The sequence below is a fragment of the Chironomus tepperi genome, unplaced genomic scaffold (assembly GCF_022539635.2).
Source record: "Chironomus tepperi strain 1889 unplaced genomic scaffold, CSIRO-AGI_Ctep_v1 contig_415, whole genome shotgun sequence".
Lineage (NCBI taxonomy): Eukaryota > Metazoa > Arthropoda > Insecta > Diptera > Chironomidae > Chironomus > Chironomus tepperi.
In genome coordinates this window covers 360,514-381,325 of record NW_027226537.1, presented here as the reverse complement: position 1 = coordinate 381,325, position 20,812 = coordinate 360,514, and the positions used below count along the sequence as shown (strand labels likewise).

At 31.7% G+C, this 20,812-nt stretch overlaps 2 protein-coding genes across 4 annotated transcripts; one reads left to right on the top strand and one right to left on the bottom strand.

Annotated features, from left to right (window-relative positions):
* Positions 1 to 6: 6 nt before the first annotated feature.
* On the top strand, positions 7 to 1,081 carry LOC139097204 (uncharacterized). Its single transcript, XM_070648996.1, has 2 exons — positions 7 to 151; positions 223 to 1,081. The coding sequence occupies exons 1-2, from the start codon at positions 90 to 92 to the stop codon at positions 812 to 814; spliced, it is 654 nt and encodes a 217-aa protein (XP_070505097.1). The 5' UTR covers positions 7 to 89; the 3' UTR covers positions 815 to 1,081.
* Positions 1,082 to 1,090: 9 nt separating this feature from the next.
* speck lies at positions 1,091 to 20,346 on the bottom strand. Of its 3 annotated transcripts, none has more exons than XM_070648995.1 (5): positions 20,283 to 20,346; positions 19,977 to 20,083; positions 3,730 to 3,876; positions 1,857 to 2,009; positions 1,091 to 1,786 (listed from the first exon to the last, which is right to left on the bottom strand). In XM_070648995.1, the coding sequence occupies exons 3-5, from the start codon at positions 3,829 to 3,831 to the stop codon at positions 1,379 to 1,381; spliced, it is 663 nt and encodes a 220-aa protein (XP_070505096.1). In that variant the 5' UTR covers positions 3,832 to 3,876; positions 19,977 to 20,083; positions 20,283 to 20,346; the 3' UTR covers positions 1,091 to 1,378. The 3 variants fall into 3 exon arrangements, with proteins under 3 accessions (XP_070505096.1, XP_070505094.1, XP_070505095.1); XM_070648993.1 differs by lacking the exons at positions 19,977 to 20,083; positions 20,283 to 20,346 and adding exons at positions 4,073 to 4,325; positions 11,164 to 11,366; XM_070648994.1 differs by lacking the exon at positions 20,283 to 20,346 and having other exon boundaries at positions 19,977 to 20,207.
* Positions 20,347 to 20,812: the final 466 nt, after the last annotated feature.

The window sequence follows — 20,812 nt, the reverse complement described above, 5'->3', positions numbered from 1 at the left end:
GTTCTAATGACAACAATTCGAAACTTTTTTGTTATTCTGTGATTTTAATAGATTTAGCGCAATTAAAGTAATATTTTAGCAAAATTAATATGTTCATTAACTTATATTCTACAAATATAAGATGTCTAGTATTAAGATCAATATTCAACAGGTGAGTTTGCAACAATTCTTTGAAATTTTCGACTGCGCATAATAAACATTTCGTAATCATTAATTTTTCAGGAATATTTCAACAGCACTCGTTCGAATGACTAATTCAAAGAACTTTTATGAAATTCTGGAACTTAAACAGGACTGTACACAGAAAGATATTAAGGAACAATTTGTAAATCTTTCAAGACAACATCATCCAGACATGAAGGACGATTGCGATTGTGACAAGGAGTTTAAAAAGATACTCGAAGCCTACCAAGTCCTCAGTAAGCCACACTCAAGAGCCAATTATGATTTAGCATTACAAGGAATCCACACTGTAAATTATGTCACAAACGATGTAGTTCATAGACCATTTGAAGAAAATGATAAGCGCTGGACATCACCAAATGCAGACACTGGATATTATGGTGTTAAAGGAATTAAGAAAGTAGCTAATTGGAAAATTGTCCTTGCATGTCTGATATTTTGTGCTACTGGAATTATTGCTCAAGTATTTGCTATATCAAAATCGTTTACTTTTAAGCGTGATAAATTACGTGAACAAACAATAGCTTACAATGAGATGCACAAAAAAACTCGATCGGAAGCACTGAAAAACGACAACCTGACTAATCTTCAGAATATGTTAAATCGAATGAAGGAAAAAGACGAAAAGTAAAATCTGAGGAAGCAATCCTGTAAATTAATTGTGTATATTAATCCACAGAGTTGACAAATCGAGATATTGACTGGTGTCCTGGATACATATGAAAAGGCTACTTCTTGCTGCTTAAATAGTGAAGGCACGAAGAGGACATACAATGACCAGATAAGTTCTTACAGAATTTTCGTATAATTTCTTGTCAACTCTGTGTCCACCTGAAATGACTAGGATCTATTTTAATATAAAGTGACTGAAATAGAAAAATATTTTATTAAAGAAAAACCCAATGACTTTTTGTCTGTATCACATTAGTGTAGTATAATTTTATTATGGAACTGTTTAACAGCATATTTAATTCTATCATAATTTCACTGACTTTTTACGATAATTTGTGCATATTTTATTATAAGACATACGAAACACCGTTTTTCTGTTGCAACAACGTCTAATCTCCGTCTAAATTTCCTAACATCCAATGAAACTCTTTTTTACCATAGAAATTGACTTTTTTTGTCTATAAATATTATTTGAACTTTTTTTCTCCATTTAATAACGAATTAAACATTGATATTGATGTAATTAATTAATTTCCTTGACGAAAATTCTGGCTGCAACATGTGGTTTTTCCGGACACAACACCTGTTTTCCGTCAACAAGATACTCATCAAATCGTAGCGTAAAAACTTCTTTAAAATCCATTTTCTCACAAACTCTTGCCGAGAAATGAGATGTACACAGGACATGGAAGATCTTGTAATTATTTTTCTTCATAAATTCTATTAAATAATCTGTCAATCGTCCAGCAATATTTTTACCACGATATCTTGGATCAACAGCTAAAATTTTACCATCAATGAATGCGTCAATGTCAGGATAGAGATCAAAAATGCTAAATTTTGTGTCGATATAGTCCATTAACTGCATGATTATCTTAAACTTTTCATGACTTGTTTTTGACGCCAAAGGAACTGCAACATCATCATCGCTCTGTTGATAAGGATTAGAAAGAATAGGAATGAGTAATGAGTGGTTAAATGTTATGCAGCATTAAACTTACAGGCTTTCTGATGATTCCATTCAAATAAACCCCAACGATATCTCCATTAGAGTTGACTGCCTTGTATGAGCATGCATCTGGAATGCTCTTCTTGCAGTATTCTTCTAAATCCTTACATTCTCCAAGCTGTAGATAATAATTCAATGGTTCGTCCTGTAAAAAGATTAAAAACAGAATTCCTTTATTCAATTTCTATTCAAAAGATTAATCCAATTATTATGTAATGAAATTGTCGACTATTTAACTGCGTACATAACTTTATTTATTAATGGTAACTACCCCATTTATGTAGTAGAAAGAATTGTTTGCGTTCTCATTTGAAATTACAATTTCGTACCTGAATAAGCAATAATCTTTCGACAAACTTGGTAATGAAAGCAATTTATTTTCCTGTCTTATGGGCAGTTGTACTAAATACATTTTTCTCAGTAAATTTGGAAATAATAGATGAAGATTGAGGAGGAAAAGTTTCTTTTTTTCATGAAGGGGGAAATGTTTGGAAAAATGCGGAAATTCTGGTGAATTTGGGCTGATCTTTAATTGTTTGGTAACTTTGGTTGACAAGGGTAACTCAGTCTAGGTATGGTTTTTGGTAACTCAGTTGACAAGGCTTGATTGTTCATATTAAGAGCTCAAAGTCGCCTTGAATTTTGTATGGAAAAGTTAACACGATTCCATATTAAATTGAAGTCGACTTCGAGTTCAAGTCACATTGTTGACTTGCTAATTTAAATGCTCGATTTGGAATCAGTCATGCGATTTTAAAAAAGTAAACATATAATATTTCAGAATCTCGATTGAAGTCATCCAAGACTCATATTGAACCTTTAGTGGTACACAGCGGGCAATTTAAATTTTCATCGTCAACATAAATACAGCCTATAGTTCTATTCCAGTTTAATTATTAACAAATTAAGCTAATGGGCCAAAACAGCACCTGCAGGTCATTTTGACTTAGTGTCGACCTTAGCGATCCTATTTTGTAAAATAAGACAGTATGACTCAAACCTACTCCTTAATGTATAGAACGTATTTCTCAGTTTTCATACAATTTTACTAAAGTTACCCGCACCTACATCTTTCTTTGTTACGAAAACTTCAGAGTCTTTTAATGAAAAACGATATTCTCCACAATGCTTATATAAAACTGCTACATAAGAGTATAACTTTTCCCATCATATCCTAAATATTTCAATTTCCTTTCGATTCTGCTTCCAACAATATATTGCAATAATGAAAAGAAGCAATGTGAAGTTTTTTCTTTCCTTTTCGTTTATTGTGCACAGATAATTTTTTTTTGTCGAGTGGAAAGGCCTTTTCAGAAAAATAAATAAGGCTTTTCTTATTGTCAGAAGTTGAGGTTCTGATAACGGGAGAAGCTTTTGAAATTGTTGGTTCTTTGTTTTCTGTTAGATTAGAGCTTGATGAGTATTATCTTGCAATTATGGCTCAGGTTGCTGATATTTTGGTCTACTTAGATTCGGGCAAACTTTAAAGAGTTTAAAAATTCGAAAAAGTGAGAAATTTGCTATAACGTTCATTTGAGATTTGAATAATATTTATTTTACATAGTTGAAACCCTCTTTTCATACAAAAGTTCAATTTGCTTTTGAACTTCGAAGAATAAACATCATTGTGAATAAATTAAATCCGTAAGGAGTTCTTAATTACATTTACACCCAACCAATTACAAAAAGAAGCATCAAGAAAAGTCTTTTTGACACTCTTTAGGTTTTATAAGACTCAATTTAATGGGATTCAATTTATAATTCCAGAATTTTGTCCATTTTGTTGTAATCAACCCACGGATTCTTTGCTAGAAACCACTCTAACCATATAAATACATAAGTACATACTAAGAACATTTAATTACCTTAAAGAACGTATCTTTAAGTAATTGGATAACAGCATCGACATCATTTTCTGTGATAACACTGTAAGAAATGGTCTGTTCCTTAATGCTTGCGGATGCCATTTGATTTACCAGCTTTTGAATTGGCGGGAAAATATCCGACAGTTCCTATGAAGAAAAGATTTAAAGATTTCTTTAGATTCAGAAGTCAAAATTGATTGAAAATTTGAATGAAAATTCGGAAAAATCAATTCAACATGATTTTCCGGTCTGAATTTTCATCTTGATTTTCAATCTCTGATTTATTAAAGTCACATGCAGAATGAAAATTTTAAAGCATTCACAAAAAAAATAGTAAATTTACCATAAAATTTTTCCCAGCATCTTGTCGCAAGAACGATGACTCTAAATTGATTTGATTTTGTAAATGTACAGCCATTTTCAATTGACTTTTGTATACACAGCTATTAATCGATAAATGCAGTAACACACAACGTATGACAATACACAAAATGTATATAATAAAATGATGCCACACAATGCAACACAAACAGAAAATGAATGAATGAAACAAAAAGCTCAGCAAACTGAAGAATTAAAGGTACAGAGTAGTAGAACTGAAAAATATGAAAAATAATAAATAACATGCTATAAAACTAAAGTGCTTAAATATGCATACGCAAACGAATTGATTAATTCAATTATTACACAATCAGAAATACAATATCGTACTATAGGATCTATCTGTAAATAATGTTTTTCCCCCTTTTAAATTCCATTAAAGTAATTGCCAGACGCTTTAAAATTCTCTCTTTTATATTTATTTTGCAAAACTCACTGCATCTAGTCAATTTTATCTATCGGTAAAATTCAATTGCTTTTCCGTTCGTTCCCATTCATTTGTTACAATCTGGTATATTTTAGAGTAGATTTATTTGCATAGTTCCGACAATGCAGAATGACCCTCTTACTGTGTTATAAAAGGCATTATTATCAGTAAATTTATCGAACGTTCGTCCGATTCTCTGTTAAATAATACAGAATGTCAAGTTATATACATATGTTGTAATAAAGGGTTTAATTAAAATGTGCATGGATTATATGACTATTAGCATTCGATCATGAGAGAAGAGTAATGTTCTAGACAGTTTGATTTTGAATATTGTTAGATTGATAGAGTCTAGAACAGTAATTAATTTCGAGAACCTTTCTCGGCACTTAGCCAGATTTTGGATAAATTGACCGACTTGTGTTATTCGCGCCCTGCCTTAATATGCATTAATATGTAAAGCGTCTTGCATTTTGAAATGGGATTTTTGCGATTCAACTTGAATCTATTGTATCCTCCCGTTAGTCCTGCAGATTAAAATTCCCGGACAGCATACCGCGTTTGGTAGGGCACCGCTAAGTCATATTAACTGTAAAACGAGAAATTGCCCTGACAGCATCGTGTCGGGTGATTTCTACCCATTTTTTCGACAAACTGCGGCTCATCGTATTGTGCTTCTCGGGAATAAAATCTGAAACACCAGTAAATACACGTTGTATCCTGCATTGAACACTGTCACAATTCGTGTGCGCAAGGTGTTGAAATAAGTCATCCAGATGTTAATAAATGATTGTATTCGTAACAAGGGAGACATATTCAGTTTTAAAGACTGCAATACTGCGCCCACCGCACCCACCCAAAAGTCAATATTAATAAATATCAACTTTTAATCACAACTGCAAAAACTTGTTAACGTGACGAATTTAAAAATATTTTATATATAAAGAAATTATATATAATTTAGGTACTAAATTCTAATATGTCAATTATATTGATTTTTACCGCCTCAGCACTCAGCAATCACTTATTATTTTAAATTTTTTCGCTAAAACAAAAGCACTTCCTTATTCCCGGTCGACCCGCACAATGAAAAAAATGCGTATCGAAAGCGAATTCAATAAGATTTGATAATTTCTAGGTCATTGAATGCTCATTTGATATCAATTTAGGTAATAACTTTCTCTTGATTAGCTAAATTGCGTATGTCATAATGAGCAATGTTGATTGATTTAGGAAGATTTGAGAGATTAATCTGTTATTAATTTGATTATATATTAAACAGTTTAGTTCAAATTTATTTTGAATAAACGGAATCAGTAATTAGAAAAAGCATCTGTTGTGTCTGAGCAGAATGGAGTCTGGGGTATCTAGTCATATATAGGCAAATCTGCCACTGCGAGAGTAAAGTATCTAAGACCGAGTGTTTAGACAACAGATCGGATAAGTGTTCCACTCGTTTGAGAGTCCGTGGGTTCGATTCCCGTCAGAGATCGGAACTCTCAATCATTATGTATAGTGTTGTCGGTATGACAAGGGTTCCGAATATGCTCACGACACTACAGTATCTAATCTCAAATGTGACAAAATCCTATTCAATAAAGGTATAATTCGCAGATAGACGCTTGCTCTCATATTATGTATTTATCATTTTTGCATAATTATCCAATTTCAATTAGTGACCTATGTTAATAATACACATCTATTGATTGAAATATCAAGAAATCTTTTGAAATGCAAATTAACAATCATATTTGTCCCTCCCTCAATAAATTTTACAATCAATTTTAATTAATTGAGCTAGTTAATTAAAAAAATATTTAATTAAGTTTAATAAACCATTAACTTTAATATCATGAATTAAGTCACTGAGTAAATCTCATGTTTATTTTATACATCAAACTCAGTCATTAATCATCGTTCGTGAATATTAAATAGCGTTGACACTAAGTGCTGTTAAGATATATTTTTTTGATAACTCTAACTAAATTTATGCATAACGAGTCACAATTATCGCCTTAACTAATCACATTGTATGTACTTTATGCACATTTTTCATACTAAATTGATTGTTTACAATTGCACCAGATGTAAACTAAAACACGTGCTGTACAGTTTTTAGATATATACAAACATTTCCCATTCTCTTTCTCTCAATGCATAAACATTTGAAGCAGGTCAGTGACTTTAATTCTTGATTCGCTAAATCTTTTTTCATTTACTCTAATACTGGATACAATTTTTTATTGTTGTAGCCAATAACTATTACCTAATTATTCATGGGAACCTGTTTATTGCTTGAATAATGAAATTATGCAAAAGTCAATCAGCAAGGTCAAGTTCAAGTACAGAAACGTGACTTAGAATGAGGAGTGATTTCCTTAACTTCGATATCGTTGGGGGTCTCTGGTTTGAATAATTGTTGAAAAATTGTTTGAATTTTTATGCAGGAGAGAAATTATGAAATGCTAAAATTGACGTTTTTGGGGGTCTAACTCTCCACTGTAATATTTTATAGCAAAATCAAAATTATTCTAACCAGAGACCCCCATTTTTTTGAAAGTGCAGTTGACGCTGTTTTATTGATTTACAAGTGACATTAAGTTACAAATAATAATTCAATTTTATAGTTCAACAGTAAATCTAATTTAGTAGCATATTCATGGGTTTTCAGTCTAGATCAATAAACATTTAGTTTTACAATCTCAGTTCCATAGCAATTTACCATAATCGTTATCTATGGCATATCCCATTATTGACAATAAAACCTTAAAAGCAATAAATTTCGTCGTTGTCGCCTTAATAATAACGATATGAACCATAAATTTTGATCACTAATGAAATTAATTTTTTTCGTGCTGAATTATTTATTTAAATTGATAATTGATAGGTTTCATGATTAATTAATATTCCACAAGTATATCAATACTAATTGAATACATTATATAAATTGAGATACATATGGAACTTAGTTACTCGTTTTGATTCCTTTCCAATCTATCGATCAATTTAAATGCAAATCACACCTGTTCACTAGTTTTTAAGTGCTTTGTTGTAAGGTGTAATATAGAATCCCTTTAAAGGCATGATGATGGACAATTGTATGGTTGCATAGAGACTGCTTAGCTTATGAAATGTACTGATTTGTCAAGAATTTTTTCATTTGTTTTGTGAAAAAATGTGGATTATGCCTTGTAAATCTTAAAGAATGTTGAGTACTTATGGAACCGCTTACTTATTACTTTACGGATTAACAAGCCGTTTTCAAAAACTTAGCAATCTTTGAATTTCCTTTGTTTAAATTGAATCTCCTTTACAAGTGAATGGCATATTAATTGTATAATGCATGTTGACATCTGAGGCAACAGAATTCAATTATTTATTAATCAAGTATGTAGATCAAGTTACAGCCAAAAATATGATTAATTCTTTCAACTGCAGACTGTTTTTTTTTGTTCCTTAATTGTCAGCTGAGATTTGAATTCAATATCTAGAAAAGTGTTGTCTAATCTGTGTACTGTGGCACACTTGTGTACCGCCGAATTTTAGAATATGCTATGAAACTTTGACCGTGTGCGATTACAGTCGTGACTTGCCACCAAGATGTGCCGTTGCGTAAAATAGTTTGAACAACACTGCTCCAGAATATTTGAAACAACTTTAACATATCTTGTATCTACATCAACAATCTCCTGGTGCATATCTTTTTTCAATTTAATTCAATTGGTCAGTCTTGTTGATTTTTAGCTTTAGGCAACTAAATTTGGGTTTATGGATAATCGCACGACAACAGAAACATTATGAACTGTAACGGAGTCGCAAAAAATATTCTGTATATTAGAAGCCAAACTTGGTTCCACAGGATTTGCAAAACAAAAAATCTAGATTGCTTAAATCGGAATCTAATTAAAAGTTCTTGTAAACACACCGCAAGAGACGTCAAATTAGTAACTTATATATAGAACAAACAAAGAGTGATTGTTCAAATATCTGAAGATCAAGGACAAGAACATTGCAAAAATAGTTTTTGATCGCCCGCATTCAATTAGTATAACAGATGTATAGTGACATGCAGATAATTAAAGAGTTTTAATATACTACAGATTGGTTCTAATATTGCAGAACTAATCCTGTATAGCGTGATATAATATGAGACATCACGTGAGGAGGAGATGATCATGTGTAAATTAATTGATTTTAACTCCTGTGGTGTCTTAGAGGCGTGGAATCTGGGGTATCGAGTTATAAAAAGGCTAATCTGCCAAATCAAGAATAATATCTATGTGGCCGAGTAATTAGGCAACAGACTGGATATCTATATCAATCCTTTGTGAGTACGTGAGTTCGATTCCCACCAGAAACCGATCTATCAATTCGTTATGTAGAGTGTTGTCGATATGACAAGGATTCCCAAAGTCACCTTTCCAGAGTTCATTATACATCCTTTAATTATTTCAACTGCCTACTTAATCATTGCGGCATGCTTTCAAATATTACATGCCTTGAATATTAAACAAATGTTCGAAATAGGATACACTATATGTATATCGATAGATCAGACATTACAGTCTCCTACTAAGTAGCAGCAAACGTTCGTGCAGACACAATAAAAATGCTTCTTAAAATAAGCATTACAGCAAGTGACCTAATTGAATTTGCATAAAAGTTACATATTAAAATAAATGTAATTCATATATCATTGCTGGGCTGGAGAAAAGTCACTGGAACCAAATAAATTGTAATGTTAAAGCTATTACATGTTTAGTGATCCTTGAAAAGTTTTTTCTGTGAAATGTTCACAAGTTCACATAGGAATGGCAAATATTGAATTTTTGTTGCAGATTAACATTATTTATTATATTACATCTGTTCATTTCAACTGCAGTTGGATATCAATAATTTGTGTCTGTTTCAATAAATTTTATAAAACGGATATAAGTCGTGATTCCGTTTTAAATATGAAATTCTAATTAATATGTTCTAATCGTTTGGCAAATCACATAAGAAGTATGGGCGTTATACAATAGGTTGGGAATTCATTTGTTCATATTTAATAACTATGTAAGGATGCTGTCATCTCCCGACTAAAGCGTGACTCTGACCTGGTGCCGGATTCGGTTTAAATCGGATTAATCGAGTTGTGCTATACGGGTTTTTAATCATTTGAATATATCTAATTTCGTCACGGAGCTATACTTGGAGAAATAGGAATATTCTAGTACAACCTAAGGTTTTCATGAAATTTGTCACGTAGTCTTGCAACTCAAATGGAATATCCATCTGTTGCATTATGATTCATTAGTTAGAGGTCTCTAAATTTGGATATCTTACTTTTGAGACCCTTTCTTATGATTTAGTTGAGAATCATTTACTGTTTACCTTCTTTACGTTACGAATACTTTACGCATTCTTATCAGAAGTATTATTTTTTGTTGTATGAAGCACTTCTTAGTTCTCAGACCCCTTTAAAGCTACACTTCATTTCCGAAAAGCATCTGATAAAAAATCAAATTTTAGGAACAAATGTTCATCAGGACCCAGTCGCAGTTTTGAAGAATCACATGTGAAATATGGATTGTTGATAAATATGACCTCATTATTAAGTTATTATAGATTATATATCTGATTTTGACGAAGGTGTTCACGTTCTATTTCAGATATTACATAACACTAACTATTGCAATGTGAAGCAACGTGAAAATATATAAGCTTTTCAGGGAGGGTGTCATTGTTGATCGAGTTAAAGTGAACAAGTTTCGATGAGCTGAATATGTCATTAGAAGCCCTGTGGAGGCTCCGTTAGGTATTTAAGTCTGGATTTATATGGCAAGAGATCACATGGAGGTGTCAAAAGGGTGGCAAAAGAACTCATGAACAGAAGCTGTGCATCGAGATGATATTGCATTTAGAATCGGGAATTAGCAAGAGGGAGCCAGTTATAGAACGAGCTTTGGGCAGGAAGTCAAGGATCACAATTGATCTTTCGAGCCATCGAATTAATCAAGTAAATAAGTAAGTAATTATATAGCACTAAGGAGTCGTGTCTGAATACGTTCGCTGTTTAGGAGAAAATATGTTTTAAATGTTTTTTTTTCTAAACAGCCTACGAGGCTTTCAAACAACTTTAGTTAACAGTTATTAGAGATGAGGAAGGAACACGAATATTATCGCATCGAACATCTTATTTATAGGTTTGCACTTAATTATTATGACAATTTTTTGATTTTATTACATAAAGTTGGTTCAAAATAATTACTAAATTGCTAGGTTTGGTAATAAATAATCAATTACATAAGTTGATTTATTGATTGCTTTTGATAGCTTTAGAACTTTATGAAAAGTCATTCTCTCATTTATTTCTTCTTTTGATTAATAATTACTTCATTATTAACTAATTTAATTTTCACGATTTTATAATAGATTCAGTAAATGACGATTTGTATTGTTCTAGAACTGCACATTCTCTAAATATTTTCCTACATGTTTTTCCCTATTCAACACCTTAATTACTGTTTACTTGTCATTTCCAATTGTGTAAAGAAGATCTGACACATGTTTACTCTTCTTTGAAAATTAATTAATCTTTTGTTTGTCTTGTTTTTATGTAAATAATGGCACAAAACACAAACCTTGCTGCTTCAAACACTTCTTATACACTGATTTTTCCACACTGTACGAATTTTCCTTTTGAAAATCTTTTTTACACTATATACTCTAATTAAATTATGTAAAAAACTATTTTCCGATAAAACTGAAAATATCGAACTTTGTTGAAAAAAGTAAGCTTCAGCACAAAATCTCTGCTAGACCTTTAATGTCAGGATTTTGCTTAAAATCTCCCATATTTATACTTTTCTCGTATTCTATTCTCCCCGAGCTCAACACATTCAGATGCTGTACATGATAATATGAACTATTGTCATGTATCCCCACTTCAATCAGTTCTGTTTTTGTTTGAGCTTATTACTGCACTAGAGTAAGCTTTGTAAGACTTTACTATAAGCTCAATCAAGAACAAAACTGTAGACAGTACACAGTAAGTAAACAATTAATTAATTTGTAAATCGTATACATGACAACTATCACATTTCTACGTATGTTTATGCTTATGTTTTAGTAAAGCGCTGATCATTAATTTTTATATATAAGTAATTAATAACAGATTATCAATCAATCATGCTGTAATTGATCCAAATGTATCGGACTATAGGAATCGGGATTAGTCTTTGAAGACGTACATGATGTACGGTCTAAAATACCAAATGTTGATAGCTTGTAAACAAAAATTAATGATTGAGCATGGACGGAACCAGTAAACAATCCCTTTTCCTATTTGATTTATGTTTATTTGCGTTTATATCGTTCAATAGGATGAGTTTATTATTAGTGAACCACATGTTTGTTTTAGCAATTTTTTATTTGATTTCTTTCATTGTATCAATCTGCATGATCTACATATAAATAGATTCGATAGACATATTGATCAATGTGAAAATTATAGCGACAGGTTAGTAAACATTAAACGAGAATTTGAATATTCAAAACAATTGTTTTTAGTAATTCTATTAAGTCATATGACTTGAGTGTACAGCATAGATACAATAAATAGTAAGTTTCAAATGGGACCGTTCACTTATTACTTAACAAAATGGTTTGAGAGTTTTTTACAATTTTTAACAATTGAAATTCTTTTTATGGAGAATTTGTGACCTCTTGGGTTCTTAAGAGTCGTGTCTTCGGGTTACGTAATAAGTCAACGCCTTTTCTGCAGTTATTTGCATTTTAAGCTAATAAATTTGATCAAAGCTGTAATCATAATTTTTCATTTAATGTGTGGGTCGATTAATGAAGAATTCAATAAATAAATCATCGAGATTTGAGATTAATCGATAGATTTGAGGTTTAATAAATCATCGAATGTCTCCATTAAGGTTTAATTCATTAATGCAATTATGCGGTTGCAGTCATATTAAACACGCTAGTACTTTTAACTTCAGAAATCTGATTTATTGATATTAGGATTCTTTTATTGGTTTCTCGAACTAAGTCACGAGATCTATAGACTCTAATAGCTCGATGGGAATGAAAATTTTAGATCAATTGTATGTTCAAGTCCTTATTAAGGTCTGCTTATTAGAATTTTGCGTATTTCTTTCAGTTTTCCATAACAGACAAGGAGTATGCTTATGAGTATGCTCACTTAACAGAGTGACTATTACCATATCGCAATTACTTTCTTTTAAGTTCTTTCAATTATAGAAAATGACATAATTGATTTGTGAATTGACACTAATCCATGACAACTTGATCTCCATAAATCTATCCTTGAACTCCATAAACATATTCTTGAACTTCATCAAAAATCAAAATATTTAATGAACTGTTGTATCCGTAACAATATTGCTTTGTTCTTAATCTTCTATTCTACTACTTAATCCACTGAACTAGTCTAAACTAGTAATAAGCAGTAATAAGTTACATTCTAACAATTAAGTTATCATAACTCATTTTACTTGAATATTGTTTGATTTATCAAGGATATTTTGAAATTCTATGAATGACTATGCAAGTACAATATATCACAGAGCCTTGTTACATTTGTTTGACCGGGTCTGACCCTAAACTTTACTCTATTCAATGACTCATTATGATAACTTACAAATCTAGTAGTTTATGATGGAATTAAAAATTTATCACTTGGAAATTCCTTAAATTTCAAAATTCTTACTCCAATTATTAATATGAGCTGTCATTTCTATAAAATTCCCAATCAATCTTGTCATAAGCACGAAGTTCAATCTATTTATATGGGTTAATATTACAACTTAATTAGGTTAACAAATTTATTTAAAACAACATGCGAAACTGCTGCAAAATTTTCTATACAATTATATCATAAATAAATATTTTCATAATTCAACTTCTAAGTTCCTGATAGATACAGTTCAATGACAATCAAATAAGAATTATTTTTCTTCCCTTCACTTTGATAATTTGCCACGAGCAGTGGCTTTTAATTTCATATGTATTATAATAATTTTAGCTCTAAAGATCGTTCTAATTAAAGTCGGAATTAAAGTTTCTATTTTTATGCAGAATTAAAGTTGTTGAAATATTATTCTTTGACAATTTCAATTAATTATTGTTGCTAAGGTGTACTTATTTACTATTTTGTGACTCAATGCACCATGATATATTCTCCTTGTTTGGTCTATATTATAGAGTATGAGTTATTGCTCGACATGAAACTCTATACTGGAAAAGTTCTAATTGAATGAGAAAAGTTTTAAACAAAATCGATAAATTGATGCTGTAGGATATAGGATAGAAAGCAGAGATAATTATCTTCTTATTAAGTTGGGATATGATTAACTTAATTATGATATAATGTGATATCTCATTAGTTTCCAACTTTTTTTAGTATATATGAAGCTTATTATGAGATATTTGAATCGTAAATGATTTTCTGATTAGCGTATTGGGTGGAACTCTAGCATTAAAGATTATAATTAGAATCCAGAGTAAAATTTGGAAAAATTCATAATTTTCCCTTAAAAATCAAATAATAACGTTCATTTTAGATTTGAATAATATTTATTGTACATAGTTAAAAACCCCTTTTCATACAAAAGTTCAGTGTGTTTTTAAACTCCGAAGAATAAACATCATTAATAGAATAAACATTAATAGACAAAGAGACCGCTTTTAGGTACCGCAGTGGTCTGCCTGTAGCATTATAGCATGCTATATGTCAGTTAGGGTAAGATCCGAAAGAAAAACATTTAATTGGATTGCAATTAAACATTTACAAAACTTTAGATGTCATTTTCAAACCAATGACCGACCTAGTATCATGATGAAGCAGGTGAATGCAAATTGAGCCTCACTCTCAAATGATAACCTTAATAAAGTCTGAAAGACGTCTACAATCTCACTATTAAAAATAATTGTTTAAAAATCATAACCACACCCAAAGTGTTGCTATTAATCAATGAGAAATTTAACTTTCGAAGTCATAAACTGTGACTCGGGCCGAGAGAAATAGTTTAATAATTCGTACTAAGTGCATTCCTAAACGGTTTATAGGTAGACATACCTAATATGAACTGTTGAGCTTTATTAACGTAATTCGATTTAAAGTTCTAATATTTTGTTTCTATATTATTTATTTATTTATTCATTTTATGCGCAAACACCTGTTTAATTGTCATCACACACTGTATAAATTCACAAATGACAGGAATGGAATCATGAATCATGAATCACTTCCGATTGTGTAGACATATATCTAAAAAAATATTTCATGCTGATCAATGTTTATTTATTGATATTTTATTCAATTACTGTAATCGTTTTTAAGTGTTTGTTTGAGCTTTATATATTTAATATTTGAGAGTAAGCATGCTGTTTATTTTTTCATTATCGCTCGCTATGTGTCACATATTTATGACCGTGAATAAAAATCTCGGACGATCACATTTGAACGAAAAATATTGTCTAAGTAACTCTCTTAAAAATCTATTTTGATTTTCTCTATGTAACAACATATTCTTGGCAAGTGTTCAAAATTGAAGTCATATGGATGTTCTTATAGTAAAAAGGGAACGTGATACTAAGAGGTCGTTCTCTACTTCTTCTCGTGAAAATCAAGAGCGATGAGGTAAAGACCTTGAAAATTAATGTTCTAATTCTATCAATGCTTAGTATTTCTTTGAGCTTAACCGTCCCAAACTTGTATCTATATCCACGACTCCTAATTCGGAAGGCAGGCGCCATGCCATCCTGACATTCTACATCCCATTCTTTCCGGGTAAGTGGAAAAATTATCCCAACATAGTGCTTAATATTCTTTTTACAAGTCTTCTCTTAATTGACAACAAAAACAGCCCGAAGAGCAGATACATCAGTATTATGGTTAAGGAATGAAACACATGAAGTGTTATGTGATATGGATGAGAAAAACACTTGCGGCATTTTTTCAACACTTAACGATACAGTACATGTGGGAGCAAATAGAAAAAAGCTTTTTGTAAATAGGATCAAATAGAATGTAAACTTAAAGTCATAAACATTTTGACCGGCTGGATTGTTTTCAAATTAATTAATGTGTATACTTTAGGGTTTTGAGGAATTAGATGATCAGGGTTGGGGATCTTGATTGTTGAGGATAGAGAAAATAGTAGAATCTGATTCTCGAGAACTTCTAGAACAGGTCCTTGCTCTGATCAGATCATGTATTAAGAGGTTTGTGCGTTAAATGATTGCCCGAGTCACACTTTGTGGTAAATTTCAACTTTCAACCCAGATGGTTCAAAGACAGCCTTCACGGTGACGTTAGAGCACCTAAACGTCATTTTGACGTTATGTCTTAAAGATGACGTCGTAACGAAGCCATATCGACCAGGTTGTGCTCCCGAATGGACAAAAACTCGTTATAACTAGTCATCAACTGGATATTAGCTTGCCATCAACTAGTTATAACGTATTTAGGTCAATTTGTGCCTGCTTGGGATGCAATTACAAAATCATATATGACTAACCCGATCGGCACAAATTGAAATGTTGCCACCACGGCGACGACTCGGTCGTATACTGGTAAATTCGGTTGTTTTCGCCAAGTGGCAGCCACTTGGCTTTAAGTATAAGACCGAGTCGTCGCCGTGGTGGCAACATTTCAATTTGTGCTGATCGGGTAACCAGCAGAATCAGAAACGCATTAAGCAACTAATATTTTCATGAAATTCCTTACGACTTTCTAATGATGGTAGTCGGTACACAATGAGAACGACGATTTCACTTGAGATTTATTTGTTTTTCCTTCATCTTTACTACAAGTAAGCAACAATAAAAATGAATCACATCAAAAGCTCTTCAGAATGTGTCCCACAAATGAAGGAGTGAGGTGGAATTTCTATCTAAACGAGTGATATAGGTGATACAATATGAAACAAATGAATAGGAAGTAAGCGAACTGTAAAAATAGGTCAATCGTTATAACAAGATTTTCTCAAATAAACGTAATTTATTACATTTCGCATTTGATAGCACTTCAACCCCTTCTTCTTAGTGTGAGACTTAAAGAGATGAAAAAACATATTAAAATATTTAAAAAGACATATTGATTTCCTTAACGAGATTGATCTTTTTATTGCTTCCCCTCGTGTTTCTATCCTTGTTCATGTTTTTGGCATCTCTTGATACTTTTTCCACATGACAGACGAAATTATTAGGTATATGCATACATAGATGGAAGGCTGAAAAAAGTGTCATTTCAGCTAATGCTATACTGATATATGCCATTGCTCTTCTAACATGTTAGATGGCTTTGAGACTATTGGGGATTGAAAATAAAATTGGAAAACTGAAACATATAAAACTGACCGTATTTTTCAATCTACTGACAAACAAGCAAGTTAGAAAATGTAGGTAATGCTGTGGCGACTTTGGATGTTGACCAAGGGTGTGGGCTAAAATGTTTCTAAGAGGGTGTTGTATAGATTGTAAATATTCAGAGGATTGGGAGAAGTTTAAAAAAAATTTAACGAAAAGCCATAGCAAATTTAAAAATTATTGTGCAAACAGGGCCAGGAAATGAAAAGGTGTCAGTCAAAGTGTGGCCGTCTCAAATTCGTATTTTTTGACATTTGATTGTCGAACTTTTCGAACTCAAATTATTTTGAAATAAAAATTTACGTTACGAAGAAAAGTATAAGTAACGGTCAAAAAAAATTTGAATTTTAGCGACAAAAATATTATTTTTTTGAAAAAAATTAACAGTCGTTTTTGAGAAAGCTCGTTGAATATACTTTGATGCTGTGTTGGGATTGTACAATACTTTCAGTTGAAATATTCAAACAATACCCAGTCAGATAAAAATACGTTATGTCTAGTTAAAGGCAAGTTGATGTCTATTTAGAGTGAGTCAAAGTGGCTCGGTGGCGGAATGGTTTAGTACTTCGGTCATGGGTTCGAGACTGGGCATGGGAAATGTTTCACATGTACTTTTTCGAATCATATGAAGTTTAAACGCGGCTCACAGCCTCCTTTTGAAGGCTACAGGCAGTAATGTCATCAAATGAGTGGTTCATTTGACTGGCGCACCCTCACTCGTTAAAACAATCATTAGCCGCGAATCGCCCTAGCGCAGCTCTGGATCTTAAAGATCTGAATAGCTAAAAGGTTTTTTTTTTTTGATAATCCCCGACCAATACCGCACATGGCATTTGGTTCATGATATTTTCAAAAACTTTTGGCATGATACTAGTATGCCGCGAAACACAGACTACTCATCATTACTCTTAATTGATTTATAAAGTGTCGGAGCAATGATTTATTCACTCCCGAAGTGGAGTCATTTATTTTAGGTTATCATCAGTAATCACGACAGACTTGTATTAAAAAAATTTTTATTCCACTATCTGTTATTTGGAAGGAAAGGTTAAAACCGGTACGAAATGGCTATTTTTTGCAAAATACTATAGTTCCGGAATTTTGCATCTTTGAAATTCAGTTTTGTCTCCGCTTGCATTTTTTTTTTTTTTGCAAAATCACGAGTCACGACGAGTTCGATAACTTTTAATTAATCTCACTACAATCGATAACGTTAGAGTTCTTATCATAATTAAAGTAAATGTTTTTAATGTCTAGTCCATCAATTGATAAAAACTTTATCGAAACTGATGGCACTGATTGATGTCACATTGCTCTCTCACAAAGACACTTGACTCCAAATTGGGTTAGAAAAACACATTCGAATGAATAAAATGCTAGCAAAAAACTAAGAGAAATCAAATCCCATTCGATTTGTTGGAAAAACTTTTCTCATGCATAAATATTTCTCGTTTCACAAAAGTTGCTAAATGAAAATATCAAAAGAATTCTTTTTTCAGCACATTCAGAGCGTCTATTTTCTCAATTTTTCATTGTGGGTAGAAAATGATGCGGAATTCATCAAAAATTAAGTGCTGTTTTACACATAAATTATACAGATAGTAAAAAAATTGGTTTTTGTGGATTGGACACATGCAGTAATAGTTACTGTATTGATTTTTATTGAGACTATCAATATAAAAATTGGATGTATGTAAAATGAAAAGTTTCCGTTTCCTTTCAATAATCTCACAATTCTGTCTTGATTGAATAAATTATGCTCTTTTGATTTTGATTTGAGAATTTATTGCATGAATGAATTTTTCACAGTGTTGTTCAATTAGATGCCTGGATCATGTGATATCAAAAAGCAGAATTGCTTTGATAAATTGGGAAGTGTTACTAAGCGATAGGTGACAGTGACAGACGACATCTGAGAGAGACCATAGAATACAATAGATCTGTGCGGTCAGCGAAGTAAGTAAGTATAGTGATTTGGTAGTTCAGTTGGCAAGATACATGTCAAAAGAGTTCGTGCTGAATTTAGCTTTTGGATTTAAATTTCTCCATCAGCCTAATGATTTTTCAGAAGTTTAAATACTTCAGCTTCTTATGTACAGCAGTTTGAGATGTAAAAATTAAGAATTGGACAAATCTAAGATGTTGGAATGGATCATGAATGATGTACCTAATAGATGATAAAGATACGATAGTCGTAAATTCATCATGTAAGGGCTTTACTGAAGCGGACTTGTATTCGTTGTCACTGACTGAATAATTGGAACGAGATCAGGCAACGACACACATTCAAGTATCTAGACTTTTCAATGATCTTCTGTAAACCAAATTGTAAATAGTACTTTGTATATCTGGGGTATAACCTCATAATATAGTATTAAGATAAAATTGTAGCACTTAAAGGCCGTTATCAATTGAGTATCCAGATTCTGGATTCTCGAGTTTAATCAATTTGAGTTTGAATACTATGGAAAAGTGATCATAAAATAGAAACTCAGGGTTGGTAAGGAGTTTGGACTTTTGGATACGGTTTCATTAGATTGTATTGGAAATTGTGAATTCGGTGTCTATATTCTAAATATTAATCTTCCTCGAAATCGGTTGATCGAACAAAAATCCAACCCCAGACCCTGACTAGGTGTTGGACTCGGTTTAAATCCGTCACCATTCCAGAGTGATGGTGAAATTCGGATCAATTAATTAAATTAATAAGATAGTCCGAAGAAAATAATTTTCCACAGCATCTTAACTAGTTTTATTAAACTCAAATGTTTGCCATAGATTGACTTGACCCAAATAGATACCCAGATAACAACACTGATTTTTTATTATAACTAAATGAATGAGTTAAATTGTTGAATGAGTAAAATGTGATGGGGGGTATTACAATACAATAGAATTATCACAATAGAATAAATATTTCTAGTTCCAAGTTAAATAATGATATCACAATACACTCAATGAAAAATGACACTAGCGATTGTCAAGCACAAAAATGCATTTTTACTGATGATAAAGAAAAGCACTTAGATTTTGCAAAAATAACATTACTCACTTTAACTTTTGAAACTATTAAGTTTGTGCTTGAGAGTAGACACTCAGGTATGTATGCTTTTTAGCCGGATCACGCTTTTCCAAAAGAACTAATTATTTCCTTGTGTGCTGAAAATTATTTAATTTTTTTTTAATTCCTTATCAAAAAACTTTTCTTCTTTAAGCTTGAACTAGACACAGAAAAAAAATAACAAATCAGAGCAGTTTATCAATGCTTGTGCTTAGTTAGCGAGTGATTTTAATACTCTTATCAAGCAGCAGACTAAAAATTTTTGATTTTTATTTTCCTCTCTATGCAGCAACATACATATAAAAAAAATCTAATTCAATCTGAATATATGTACGGGAATTCACATTCACATTTCACCAAAACAGTCATTCGCTCTCAGTCACCGAAAATAAACTGAAGGAAAAAAAAATATATATAAAAAAGAAATACTGTGTCGAGTCGAGGAAATGAAAGAAAAAAAAACTAACGAGAAGCAACAGCAATATATCGAAAGAATATAATATTGGGTAGGAAAAATGGGGAAAGAAAAAGGGAAGAAAATGTGAGTTTTTCCCTCGTTCCTTCCCGCTTTTTTTTGTGTGTGACGGGGAGGGTTGTTTGTTACTCTATCCTTCTCTCTTTATTGATAACGTATTCACCCTTAAATATTTCGTAGTTTTTTTTTTGTTTGTTAAATACAACACGACTTAACGATGTGTCCATAGATTTTGTTTGGAAGTTTACTAGTTATTAAGCTATTTTACTGCTACGTGGTGCATACAGACGATTTTCCCAAGATTTTCCAACCCTCACTGTAGAGTTTTTAAGGAAATTTGATACGGAAATTT